The sequence below is a fragment of the Rutidosis leptorrhynchoides genome, chromosome 2, assembly GCF_046630445.1.
Source record: "Rutidosis leptorrhynchoides isolate AG116_Rl617_1_P2 chromosome 2, CSIRO_AGI_Rlap_v1, whole genome shotgun sequence".
NCBI lineage: Eukaryota > Viridiplantae > Streptophyta > Magnoliopsida > Asterales > Asteraceae > Rutidosis > Rutidosis leptorrhynchoides.
Genome location: NC_092334.1, coordinates 71,946,888 through 71,959,465, shown reverse-complemented (window position 1 = coordinate 71,959,465; position 12,578 = coordinate 71,946,888). Strand labels below are relative to the sequence as shown.

The following is a 12,578-nucleotide window of genomic DNA, read 5'->3' as shown; positions in this document are numbered from 1 at the left end:
CAATTAAATGCCCATTTGGAACTTAACTTTTTCTCCTTATTTTCAATTTGATCTTAGTAGCCTCTATGAAGCCTTATAATACCTTCATACGGAGTATATGATAAAACAAGAATCACTGATACGGTCTATTCGAGTCGACCGTGAACTCCTAGAATAAAGCCGATTCGAGATGGCGAGTCTCCAAAGAAAATAGATAAGAGACAGACTTTTTGGATTAACCAAATACTTCATTCATTCATAACATTCACTAAACAAACATAAATATTTATACTAAAGAGATCAGTTAACTATGCTAACTCCTACGTACATGACTAATAATAATAACATGCAATAAAATAGGAAACATGGGACATGTAAATAAGATAACTGCTTCTGTATGGGACGTGGGGAATCCTCTACAATTGGTGTCCATGTACATTATTTATCATAGGACATATCAAACATTACTTCACACGTACCATCTCCTTTAATTGTTGTCATCCATGATCGTATCAATCACCTTCACTCCCGGAGTCTGAAACTGTATTTTTAGGCATAAAATCATCAAATTTGTAAAGTGTATTTTGATTATAAAAAAAATCTGCATTTTGTTATGCTAAATTTTGCAATGTTAAATAAGTATAAAGTTAACTTTATAATTTTGTATTTTCTTCTATTCTCAAAACTTATTACCTATTTAAACCAAGGATAATGGTGACGCATATGTTGAGTAAAAGAAGAGTACTTTTTGTTATTGTCGCTGACATGACTATGACAGGGAAATGAGATGAGTTGTAATGGGGGCGTTTGTTGAATTTTTTTTCAAAATAGTAACCTTTTTTACATACTTTACAGAACTAGAAATTAGAAACCTTAGTTTACAAATCTAGTATAACCGGTGTTTGAAACAACGGGTTTCCATGTGTCACTTCCAAGCCGGTGTTTCAAACACCGGTTTCGACCTTTTACTGCCACATCTTCACATGACCGAGCACTAGTAGCCACCCATGCCCTAAACCGGTGTTTGAAACACCGGTTTGCAGGGAATCTTTACCTTTTCTGAAGCCGGTCTTTGAAAGGCCGGTTTCAAACGCACTTCACTATAGTGTTGAAGAAAATGTTTCAGATGACTCCGGTAGAGAGGATGAAGTGCAAGTTCAACAAAATGCACCTGTTTCACGTTTCCATTGTGTTAATGAAGGTGAGGCTAGTAATCCTATTGCATTCGATGATGACGACGAGGAATCATGGGTTGTCTAGAATTGTGATCAACCCGATGTTATTACAAAAGGAATGATGTTCAAGAACAAAGCTGAACTTTTGTATGCTGTTCGTAGATGGAATATACGAAATAATAGGGAGCTCATTGTTCAAGATAGTAGACCGGGTTATTTCAAAGCAAATTGCTATACGACTAGCTCAAATTACAAGGGTCCACAAGAAAGAAGACATTGTTCGTGGTCTGTAAGTGGTTCAGTTCATAATAGATACAAGGTATGGAGAATTGTTAAATGGAAAGATCAACATAATTGCTATGGAAATGTCCTGGAAAACAACAATCGTTGTTTAACGTCTAGCTTGATTGCTACTGACATTGCTCATCAAGTGAGTAAAGACATTGCTTTTCCGGTTCAGAACATCCAAGCATACATAAAACACATATGGCGGGTGGATGTTAATTACGCTAAGGCATGGAATGCTAGGCGTATTGCCATTGAACGAATGTATGGAACGTGAGAAAGTAATTTTGCAGATCTGCCAAGGTATGTAAATGAATTACAACATACCAATCCCGATACAATTGTAGAATTCTTATATGGCCCTCGAGTTGAGAACGGTGTAGACACATTCAAGTATGTATTTTGGGCCTTTGGTCCAGCTATTAGAGCATATAGCCAGTGTATTCCGATAATTTGCATTGACGGAACCCATTTGAAAGGGGCTTACAATGGTAAGGTGCTTACCGCAGTTGGCAAAAATGCTAACAATCAAATTCTGCCAGTTGCTTTCGCAATTGTTGACAATGAAAGTAACGAGAGTTGGACTTGGTTTTTGGGTTTGTTGCAACTCCATGTTGTTGGCAATAGGAAGCTGTGTGTTATATCTGATCGCCACCAGGGTATCCTACATGCTATGAGTTTACAGACATATGGTTGGGAACATAGGTATTGTTTGCGCCATATTCGTAGCAACGTAATGAAACACTATAAAATTCAAGCGATCAAAAAGTTGTGTTGGACAGTCGGTTCGACAGCCAATCAGATACTGTTCAAGAATGCTGTATCAGCACTTAGGGGGGTTAGTCAAGAGGCTTGGGATTATTTGGTAGATGCGGATTTAGGAATGTGGACTGTCTATAGGGATAGTGAAAAGAGTCGTTGGGGTAACACAACGACAAACATTGCTGAATCCCTCAACAACGTGTTGCGTTATGCCCGAATGATGCCGATTAGAGCGTGTATTGAATATACGTTTGACTACACTAGGCAACACTTTTACGATCAATATCGAGAAGCTTTTCAATGGAATTCACCACTTTCCAAGAACATTTGGAAAATCTATCGCGAACGAGAAATAAGATCCCAAACATACAAAACAACATGTTACGATTACCAGAGACGTGTGTACAAGGTCCAATCAACTTATCAAAGAAGCGGTGAAGGTGGCACCGACAACATCGTAAGGTTTGCTGCTAGAAAGTGTTCATGTGGAAGATGACAACACCACAGATTACCTTGCTCTCATGCCATTTCTGTTTGTAGCCATCTACATGAAGATGCAACCGTGTTGGGCAGTAAAAAGTACATAACTACTGTATGGAGACAACAATATAGCCATTTCTTTAATCTACTCAGAGACATGAGTTATTGGGCAACGGTTGACAGGAAAATTAAGGCTGATCCAACAAGATTGATCAAGCACAGGGGAAGGAAGAAATCGAAACGTTTTTCAGGCCAGATGGATGAACGTGAAAAGCAGAAACCAAAGTGTGGTATCTGCAGAGAAGAAGGCCACAACAGAAATACATGTCCTACTAGGTTTCCATAGTTATTTCACATAATGGTTTGTTTTGTTTATTTTATGATATGTGTGATTTGATTACGTTTTTAATTATGTATTTTATTACCAAAAAAATGTAACCGTGTTTATGTCTATGAATAAAAGTGTTGTTCACTTATTACTATTCAACTTAAGTATTATTTATTATAAATCTAGGAAATAATAAACAAAACTAATACAACATTTATTAAATGACTAAACTGTCCACTTCGCCATTTTATAGAAAAATATGTGAGTGTCTGTTTAACAAACGACCAAAGGCAAGTGTTAGTAGTTACCACAATGATAGTACACAAAAATATTTAGAACCTAAATCGACGTAAGCAAGTCGTACCTACTGATACCATTTAGACATTATTAGTTGTACAATAATATTAGTAATAAACAAGACACATTTATTAACAATACAACATTTATTAATGAACACCACATGAACTACTTATATAAAACAATTATCTTAAAGTGTAATAAGGCCTAGGTGAATGATAGTATTCACCATCACGATCATAGAGCGTGTCGAATTCAATGGCGTCTTCAAAAACTCCAAATACAATATACAAAACAATTTTTTCACGCCGTATACATGCTTTCCCCGCTATTGTATACCATTCTTCATCATACATCATTGCCTCGGGTTCTGTAATTCCTTCTTTATAATAGTAGATGTCCATCGAACGTTCATCTTCCGGTAACTTACTTCGAAGAAACTCTTCCAACTTCTCCATACCAAAGCCACATATATCTACGTTTTCAAACGTAGATATCTCCCCTTCTGTTAAACGAATTTCATCATTTTCGTAATCAAGATCACACTCGTGATGAACTTCAATTGACACCAAATTTGAAGTCATGATAGATTTGTAGTTTATAATGAATGATGATCATACACTTACTAATATTTATAGGGAAAAATAGCAAATAAGTATACATAAAAAAAATATATATATATATATATATATATATACCAAACAAACCGGTGTTTGAAACACCGGTTTCCATAAAAAAAAAGTAAATGCTCCATTAACTTGAACGACCTGCCATCTTTTTACATGTGTATTGGATAAACGACACGTAGCCAAGCCGGTGTTTGAAACACCGGTTTCCAAGATTTTAAATACCCGATCAATGAACCATCTGTCTGCATAAAATACTCCACCTAAACGATTTTCAAACGATTTTCTTTTCAATTTCGTTAATCAAGTGCGTGGTAAATACACCTAAATATGGATAATCAAGTGCGTGGTAGATCTATCCCTCTATCTATTATTTTTACAATCACTAAACTTACATAGATCGTTTTCGATATTTACCGAAAAAATTTCTAGTGATGCACTTATAAAGCCAAGAAGATGTGATTTAACATTTTGGCAACATATTAGTGATCTTCCAAATGAACGAATAAATGCACGGGTTGAAGGTTATCTTAATGCAAAGGGTTTGGGTTTAGTGTGCAAACTCGGTAAACAAAGATTGGATCACGCTCTAATTACAGCTTTGGTTGAAAGATGGCGCCCGGAGACGCATACTTTCCATTTCCCGATAGGTATTTTTTGATGTTTTTAATTATGTTTATATTGTTAGAGTTAATTATAGATATAATATGTTTCATATATTTTGTTAGATATAATTATGATTATAATGTTAGATAAATTGTTAGATATAATATTGCTAGATAAATTATGGATATAATTGTTAGAAAAATCATATGAATATAATTGTTAGATAAATCATTTGAATATATTATTGTTAGATAAATTGTGATTATAAATCGTTAAGCATTATAATATTGTTATTGATAAAATGTTGAATATAATTGTTAGATAATAATCATTTGGATATAATATTGTTAGATAAAATGTTATGGATAAAATGTTGAATATAATTGTAAGATAATAATCTAACTTTGGATATATAATTGTTAGATAAAATGTTATTGATAAAATGTTGAATATAATTGTTAGATAATAATCATTTGGATTTTATATTGTTAAATAAAAAGTTAGATAAAATGTTATGTATTAGATAAAAAGTTAGATAATAATCAGTTATATATTACATAAATGTATACGTATTATTTATTTAACTTACGTAGGAGAAGCAACTATAACGTTGCAAGATGTTCAAATTCTATGGGGTTTACCCATAGACGGCCCCCCTGTTACCGGAATATGGCATTCTATGGAAGATGCCCAATGGCGACAATTAGTTACTCAATATTTAGGGATTGCCGATAACCATATTGCTGAAGCGGATATACAGACAGGAAAGATCAAAATATCTTGTTTAATCAATGAATTGAATAGAGAAGTTGTAGAGATTGAGGAACGTATCCAACAACGGGCTAGAGTCTACATGTTGGCACTAATGGGTGGCGTTCTATTCTCTGACGCTAATGCCCATGATGTCCCGTTGAACTATATTTGGAACATCATAGACTTGAGTCCCGAGCCGCGTTTGAGTTGGGGTAGTGCGGTTTTAGCACACCTTTATAGAAATTTGTGTCGTTCCGCTCAATCTGAAGATGCAAAGGGCATCAATGGTGCGACGCTTTTACTACAACATTGGGCGTATGAAAGAATACAAACCCTCGCGCCAAAACTCAGACACGATGTACTCTTGGAGCCCCCGCTACCAAACGGTATGGGACAGCAGCCCATTGAAGGACCGTATGGTTCGAGGTATATTAAATATACCCTATTATCTTAATATATCAACAACTATAATATAGTTATATATACATATATCAATAACTATAATTGGTATGTAGGTGGCATGGAAAAAGGACACACAGAGATACGCCCGCACATGTATTAGGAACGTGTCGGTCGGCACTTGCGGCATTAAGAGGCAGAGAGGTATATATATATATATATATATATATATATATATATTCAATAAATTAGTTGATTTTAATAGTATGTGGAATGTTTTTGCAGTTTTGCTGGTGTCCATATGATGATAACTTACAGAGCCGACTTCCCGATGAATGTCTAGTTGATAGGGAGTTGTGGTCATACCGTGGCCCAATTATATTTTGGTCTACTATTGAGTTGCATCTACCAGATAGGGTCAACAGACAGTTCGGTTGGATTCAAGATATTCCAAATTCGGACATGTTGTTCTCTCAGGAGATGCATCGTATAGTTCACAACACAAGCCTAAAGTCCAAACAGAATGCCGATTTGACGAAAAGTTTCCCACAAGTCAATTTCATTCCCCATTGGAGGGACCGACATCAGCATCTGCATCGTGGTGTGGACGGGTTGGGCACTGTTGCTGACTACTTTCAGTGGTATAATGCGCGCACGGTTACACACTCACAAATCCTGGAAACGTACCACCAGCCAACACATATCCTAGATGGGCAGGAACTACTAATGTTTATGTAAGTAACTAAATTGTAATATTTAAATTAACTATATTGGCTCTAATATTCAATTACTTTTAACTAATATGCAGGAGGAGGGGCTTATGAGGATACGGGGACACGCATTAACTCAAATGCAACCGGACAGTCAACCAAACCCACAACCATTTCTTGACATTCCAAATCAAATTTTCAACTACACACAATTTAATGACCCGCAACATCCCTATCATTTTTATTCATCACAAAACTTCAATTTTCCGGATAATGTTAACTATTATCCTTCGCAAACTCAAAATACCCCTTACCAAACAGATCAGGGTGAATCCTCTCAGTATAACCAAACAAATCAAGGTAATTCCCCTCATAATTCGAACATGGATGAATTTTTCAACTACAACATGGGTACCCATAGTCATAGTCCGATCATACCGCGAGATTTTGGAGGTACATCACAGGTAGGAGTTGACGATGACCACATAGCGGATATAGGAGCTGATGACGATACCACCCTAGAATAACAAGTCCAGAGGGGTGAGAGGAATAGAAGACCAACATTGTGTGGAACCGGTGGACACCTACGCGTTCCACCTGGACGGGGACGAGGACGTCATGGGCACTGATTGTTTGTATTTTAATTTTAATTTCCAGAAACTATGTAATTTTTATGTTTGAAAATGTATTTTAAATTCATATGTCTTATATAAAGTTCTAAAATCGTATTAATTATATTATTAAAGTACACAATTAATTATATTATTAACAACTAATACAACAACTTAATTTTAATTTAAACGACAAATTTCAAACCACAAAACACAGCTAAAAGCTTTATTTTTAACAACAACATAAACATAAAGATAACATGTTTCTACGCAGATCCGCCGTCTCTCAAGAACACTTTCACTAAACTCCTTCGCGTAATGTTAAGGTAGTGGACATAACTCGATGGACAAAAAATGCTACAATTTTGTATCACCAAAACAGCTCCCTCGCGTATGCCTTTAACACCTTCATACTTTCCTTGCACACCATCAATGATCTTGCTACTAATTGATGCCTTGATTGTACCAGTAGTGTCCTATTAATAAATGATAAACGCTTACATTAGTACATTCTAGTGAAACGCATACAATTTTTGAAAAAATATAAATGGATCGTTTAAACTCACTTTTAGCATTATAGATAGATCGCCTACAACATTTGGAGCACAAGTCTTGATAACACCAACAACCTGATCGACCCAGTAACACTTACGTTGTGACAGAATGTCTGCTATATTAGACCTCCCTGCAGTCACAAAAATTAAATAAAATGTCACATATTTTTCTAGGTTTTTTATATAACAAAACACAATATTAGTGTTTACCTCCGTATGGATATGCAAACTCCATGGCGTTAATCCACGGAGCTTTTGTAAAGAAATCATCAAATTCAGCTTTGTTTATCACTTCCCTTATAAAATCTTGCGTGGACTTCTCATCCACAACGTTATTCTCGTTATTGCGAAGTTCGTACGCATCTTGGAAAACACCAGCGGGTCCGGGAATACGGTACGATAGTTGGTTCGTTTTGTTAGACCCAGAACCGCGCAACATAGGTCGTGGTGGTGTACAAGGTTCTGGTTGCTTTTGTTTTTTACGAGTAGGTTGGGGTGAAGGTGGCGACCGGATCCCCGAACCAGTCGGCAACGGGGTCGACACCAAAGTGGTTTGAGCGCGACTAGTAAGGGGTACAGGTTGAGTTCGTTGCGAACCAATATAGGTTATGTCGGAATCATCGATATCAAGAAGGTATTCCCATCCATCATTTTCGGAATTAGACATTTTGTTGTTTTTGAATTGCAGTTGTGTTGTTTTTGTGATGTTATTTGATTGAAGATTATGATAGTATAAATAGAGAAAAAAAAATCCTACTTTTGCTTGATACTTCAATGTGATACAGCAAGGATATAGTAAGCATACAGTGATACGTTTGAGTGATAACGGAAAATATACAGAAAAAGCGAAACCGGCCTTTCAAAGACCGGCTTCAGAAAAGGCGAAGATTCCCTTGCAAACCGGTGTTTGAAACACCGGTTTAGGGCTCGGGTGGCTACTAGTGCTCGTCATGTGAAGACGTGGCAGTAAAAGGTCGAAACCGGTGTTTGAAACACCGGCTTGGAAGTGACACATGGAAACCCGTTGTTTGAAACACCGGTTATACTAGATTTGTAAACTTAGATTTCTAATTTCTAGTTCTGTAAAATATGTAAAAAAGGTTACTATTTTGAAAAAAAATTCGGCATTTGTTGGGAAAGTTAAGGTTGGCGTGCCATTTAATTTTTGACTTTTTATATTATTTTTTTAAATAAAATAAGTAAATAAAACATAAAATAAAATAAACTATAATAAAATAAGTTATAAAAAAGTATATATACTTTAATAATTAATAAAAAAATGAATTTAAAATAATATCATAAAAAACTCAATGGGGCCTAAATTAAAATATTTTAATACTTTGTGTATTTTTTGTAGTCTTCTATATATTTTAAGGGAACTCTTACTTATCTATAATAAGAAAAAAAAATTATGATGCCATATTTTTTGAAAAAAAAATTACGTGTGAAAAGCTCAACCATTAAATGACATTACTTAAGGGCATGATTGGTTAAAGGTAATGCTAGGTAAGGAATGTGTATGATTATAATTAATGTTGGTTGGTTATCTACTATGAAAATCTCCATTCCCTTAAAGTTTATAACGGGCCATTACCCACTCAAATGAGTGGAATGCCCATTCTGTATGATTTTTAGTGCCAATTATCTCCTGCCCACGTTTTTCCCTCTTCTTTAACTATCTTCCCTTTTTTTAGTTCCACTATCCCTCTTTTAAATCATCTCCAACCTACGATTCTGTACTCTATTAATACCAAACTACGGAGTACCTTTTTTACACAATTACGAGATCAAGCTATAACTTGTATGCTAGAGAAATTCTTCAAAGGTATTATCATCTCTCTGTATTATATTTTGTTCAGCATGTTATTTGTTTTAAAATTCCAATAAATACTTATTAGGATATCCAATTTGTGTTTTAGGGTTGTTTATAACATTAGGTTATGGGCAATTGAGTGAGATTTAATAAATTGACTTACCACTTACAACTTCTAATTATATTAGTATATTATAGATATAAGTTCAGTATTACTTGGATTCGTGGACGTTAATAGTCACAAAATTAGCATATATATATTTGACTTGTTGGTTCTCTGACGACTTTATCAAATTATTAATTGCATATTCATTCATCGATTTTTCATCCCTGTTTAAAAAGTTCGTATGTTTTGGGTGTGGGTAATTACTGTGGATATAGTTGAAATAGCTTCTTGTTCATGTTTAGTTCGTTTACATATGCATTTGTAGATAATAATGGCCCGTCCTCCTATTAAAAAAAGACAACACTCATTGACGAAACTTGTGTTGCTACAACAAATTACGACGACTATGTTGGTCTTAATATGCGCCTTCTACTATTTTATTATATGTTTATCGTATCGGTTTACGATTCGTGATATCATGACAAAAGAGGAAAAAAGGAATAAACGAATTAAATGGATGTTTGAATTGACTATGGCAAGTGATGCAGTTTGTATTAGTGAGCTTCGTATGAATAGAGCCACCTTTCAAGTGTTATGTGATATGGTCACTGACATTGGGGGTTTAAAACCTACTAAAAACACTTCTATAGAAGAGATAGTAGCAATGTTTTTGTACACTTTGGCTCACCATAATAAAAGCAGGTCAATTAGTTTACTCTTTTATCGTAGTAGAGAAACAGTGAGTCGGCAATTCCATCAGGTTCTTTTGGCTGTATTGAGATTGCATCATATTTTGCTAAAGAAGCCAGAACCTATTACTAAAAATTGTCAAGATGATAGATGGAAACATTTTCAGGTATTATGTGGATATAGCTCTGTTAAGCTTATGATCCATGAATAAAGATTAATTTAAGAGATAACAAATTGTTAATTTGTAGGGTTGCTTAGGAGCTTTGGATGGCACCTTAATAAAAGTTAGACCTCCTAGTGATGAGAAGCCTAGATATCGCACACGAAAGGGTTGTATTTCAACCAATGTATTAGGCGTTTGTTGTCCGAACATGCAATTTATTTATGTGTTACCTGGTTGGGAAGGTTCGGCACACGACGGTCGTGTGCTACGCGATGCAGTCTCAAGGCCTCATGGGCTAAAAGTCCCTAATGGTAACTATTACTTGGTTGATGCCGGGTATTGCAATGCGAATGGTTTTCTTGCTCCATATCAAGGACAACGATATCACCTAAAAGAGTTCGATAATTACACACCAGAGACTGCCGAAGAGTGTTTCAACCATAAACATGCGAAAGCAAGGAATGTGATTGAAAGATGTTTTGGTCTATTAAAAGGAAGATGGAAGATCCTTGCATCCCCTTCATATTTTCCAATTCAAACCCAAGTTCGAATTATATCAGCATGTTGCCTTCTTCATAACTTAATTCGAAAGTTTATGAGTCATGATCCTCAAGAATCTGAATCTGAATCTGAAGGCGAAGAAGAAGAAAGTGGTGATGAAAGTAACGAAGCAGATTATGTTACCAATATTGCTCCAAATGATGAATGGCTAGCATTTAGAAATAATATGGCAGCTACTATGTTTAACTCATAGATTACTAGATAGAATTCCTACTTTGTATGCATGCAAGTTGTACTTACTTTGTTTAAGAGCTTGTTTCTAGAAATTTATATTGATGGCTTTTAATGATGTACTTGTAATTTTTGACATCACTAGTTAGTATTTTATATGTTTTAATTAATTTATCTTTTATGTATAATCTCAGTCTAATAGTATTGATATGCATTTATATATTGACAGTAACATATGGCTGAGCGTGGGAGGGGAAAGAATAAGCAATATTGGAAAGATGAGGAAGCTGACGCATTGGTCGATGTCTTAGAAGAACTTGCTAGTGATCCTTTGTGGAAGGTAGATGGTGGGTTCAAAAACAACTATATGGTTGAAGTACGCAAAGGGATGATCAAAAAGATCCCGAGTTTTGATAAGGAAGTTAACCCACATATAGACTCAAGGATCAAATATCTAAAAAACAAGTATAATCCAATTTCTGAGATGCTACTACAAAGTGGATGCCAGTGGGATGATGTTGAACACAAAATTAATTGTGAAAAACAGTGGTATGAAGATTGGTGTAAGGTAAGCTTAATTAATCTAACTATAATTTTTTTATTTCATCTACTTTTATAGTATTTCTTACATTATAGTGTTTTAAATTTTTAGAACCATAACAACTCGGCTGGATTATGGAACTTCAGGTTCCCTTATTTGAAGAAACTAGACATGGTATGGGGTCGCGATAGAGCAACGTGACTCAGAGCTGAAGATGTGTCACAAGCAGGGGAGGATGCCCATGACAATAATGATGAATTTGTATGTTACTCATCTGATAGTGAAGATGAAATTGTCATGGTATCTAACGGGCAAGCATCGCCTACTTCCTCGAATGCTGAAACGTTAAAGAATAAACGTAAAAAGGTCTTACAAAAGCCACGAAATTCTCACAAGAAGAAGAAACCGGTGACAACTCAGGAAATTTTAGATGAAAAGTTAGATAACTTTACTTCTGATTTTAAGTCTCTTTGTGGTGCAATGGTTTCACAAATTGGTGTCGCTGCTAGTGCTTTGACTGTAGATGCTAATAAATCAGACTCTTTGAATGATGAGAAGATGCAAGAGGTATTGAGTGAACTTCTGAATATGGGGATAGCTCAAGCGGATGTTGGAAAGGTTATCGAAGCTTGCTATAACGATCCTAACAAAGTGAAAACTTTCTTTACTTTACCCGTTTTTATGAGAAGATCTTACGTCAACGGTATCTTATATCCATGTCAAGTTTAGTCTCTTTTAAACTTGTTTCTTAGCATATTTCATTTTTTTTTATATGTGGAACTTTTGTAAGCAATTTTATGGTACTGTTAGGATTATTATTCATTGTTACGTAATTCCAAGTGTTATTTGGTATGATTTGGATGTCACTGTAATTGATATTTGATATGTTATTGTTAAATATATTGTTCGATGCTTTTTATTATCACAAAGTATGGGTATATATATACCCCAAATACAGACGTAAGGGA

At 35.1% G+C, this 12,578-nt stretch overlaps 3 protein-coding genes across 3 annotated transcripts; all 3 read left to right on the top strand.

Moving 5' to 3' along the window:
• The first annotated feature begins 1,272 nt into the window (after window positions 1–1,272).
• On the top strand, window positions 1,273–3,027 carry LOC139887970 (uncharacterized). The gene is made up of 3 exons (XM_071871011.1): window positions 1,273–1,684; window positions 1,787–2,663; window positions 2,742–3,027. The coding sequence occupies exons 1-3, from the start codon at window positions 1,273–1,275 to the stop codon at window positions 3,025–3,027; spliced, it is 1,575 nt and encodes a 524-aa protein (XP_071727112.1).
• Window positions 3,028–9,341: 6,314 nt separating this feature from the next.
• LOC139890999 (protein ALP1-like) lies at window positions 9,342–11,170 on the top strand. Its single transcript, XM_071873932.1, has 3 exons — window positions 9,342–9,390; window positions 9,810–10,340; window positions 10,423–11,170. The coding sequence occupies exons 2-3, from the start codon at window positions 9,816–9,818 to the stop codon at window positions 11,089–11,091; spliced, it is 1,194 nt and encodes a 397-aa protein (XP_071730033.1). The 5' UTR covers window positions 9,342–9,390; window positions 9,810–9,815; the 3' UTR covers window positions 11,092–11,170.
• Window positions 11,171–11,304: 134 nt separating this feature from the next.
• LOC139887969 (uncharacterized) lies at window positions 11,305–12,323 on the top strand. Its single transcript, XM_071871010.1, has 2 exons — window positions 11,305–11,637; window positions 11,722–12,323. The coding sequence occupies exons 1-2, from the start codon at window positions 11,305–11,307 to the stop codon at window positions 11,809–11,811; spliced, it is 423 nt and encodes a 140-aa protein (XP_071727111.1). The 3' UTR covers window positions 11,812–12,323.
• The last annotated feature ends 255 nt before the right edge of the window (window positions 12,324–12,578 follow it).

What these genes read in the sequence shown, in the direction of transcription:
- LOC139890999 (XM_071873932.1), top strand. Translation starts at nt 9,816, where the DNA reads ATGGCCCGTCCTCCTATTAAAAAAAGACAACACTCATTGACGAAACTT. An exon ending in ATAGATGGAAACATTTTCAG is followed by an intron (nt 10,341 to 10,422) that starts GTATTATGTGGA and finishes GTTAATTTGTAG; the next exon opens with GGTTGCTTAGGAGCTTTGGA.
- LOC139887969 (XM_071871010.1), top strand. Translation starts at nt 11,305, where the DNA reads ATGGCTGAGCGTGGGAGGGGAAAGAATAAGCAATATTGGAAAGATGAG. An exon ending in GGTATGAAGATTGGTGTAAG is followed by an intron (nt 11,638 to 11,721) that starts GTAAGCTTAATT and finishes TTAAATTTTTAG; the next exon opens with AACCATAACAACTCGGCTGG.
- LOC139887970 (XM_071871011.1), top strand. Translation starts at nt 1,273, where the DNA reads ATGATGTTCAAGAACAAAGCTGAACTTTTGTATGCTGTTCGTAGATGG. An exon ending in TAAGGCATGGAATGCTAGGC is followed by an intron (nt 1,685 to 1,786) that starts GTATTGCCATTG and finishes ATACAATTGTAG; the next exon opens with AATTCTTATATGGCCCTCGA. An exon ending in GGCACCGACAACATCGTAAG is followed by an intron (nt 2,664 to 2,741) that starts GTTTGCTGCTAG and finishes TTCTGTTTGTAG; the next exon opens with CCATCTACATGAAGATGCAA.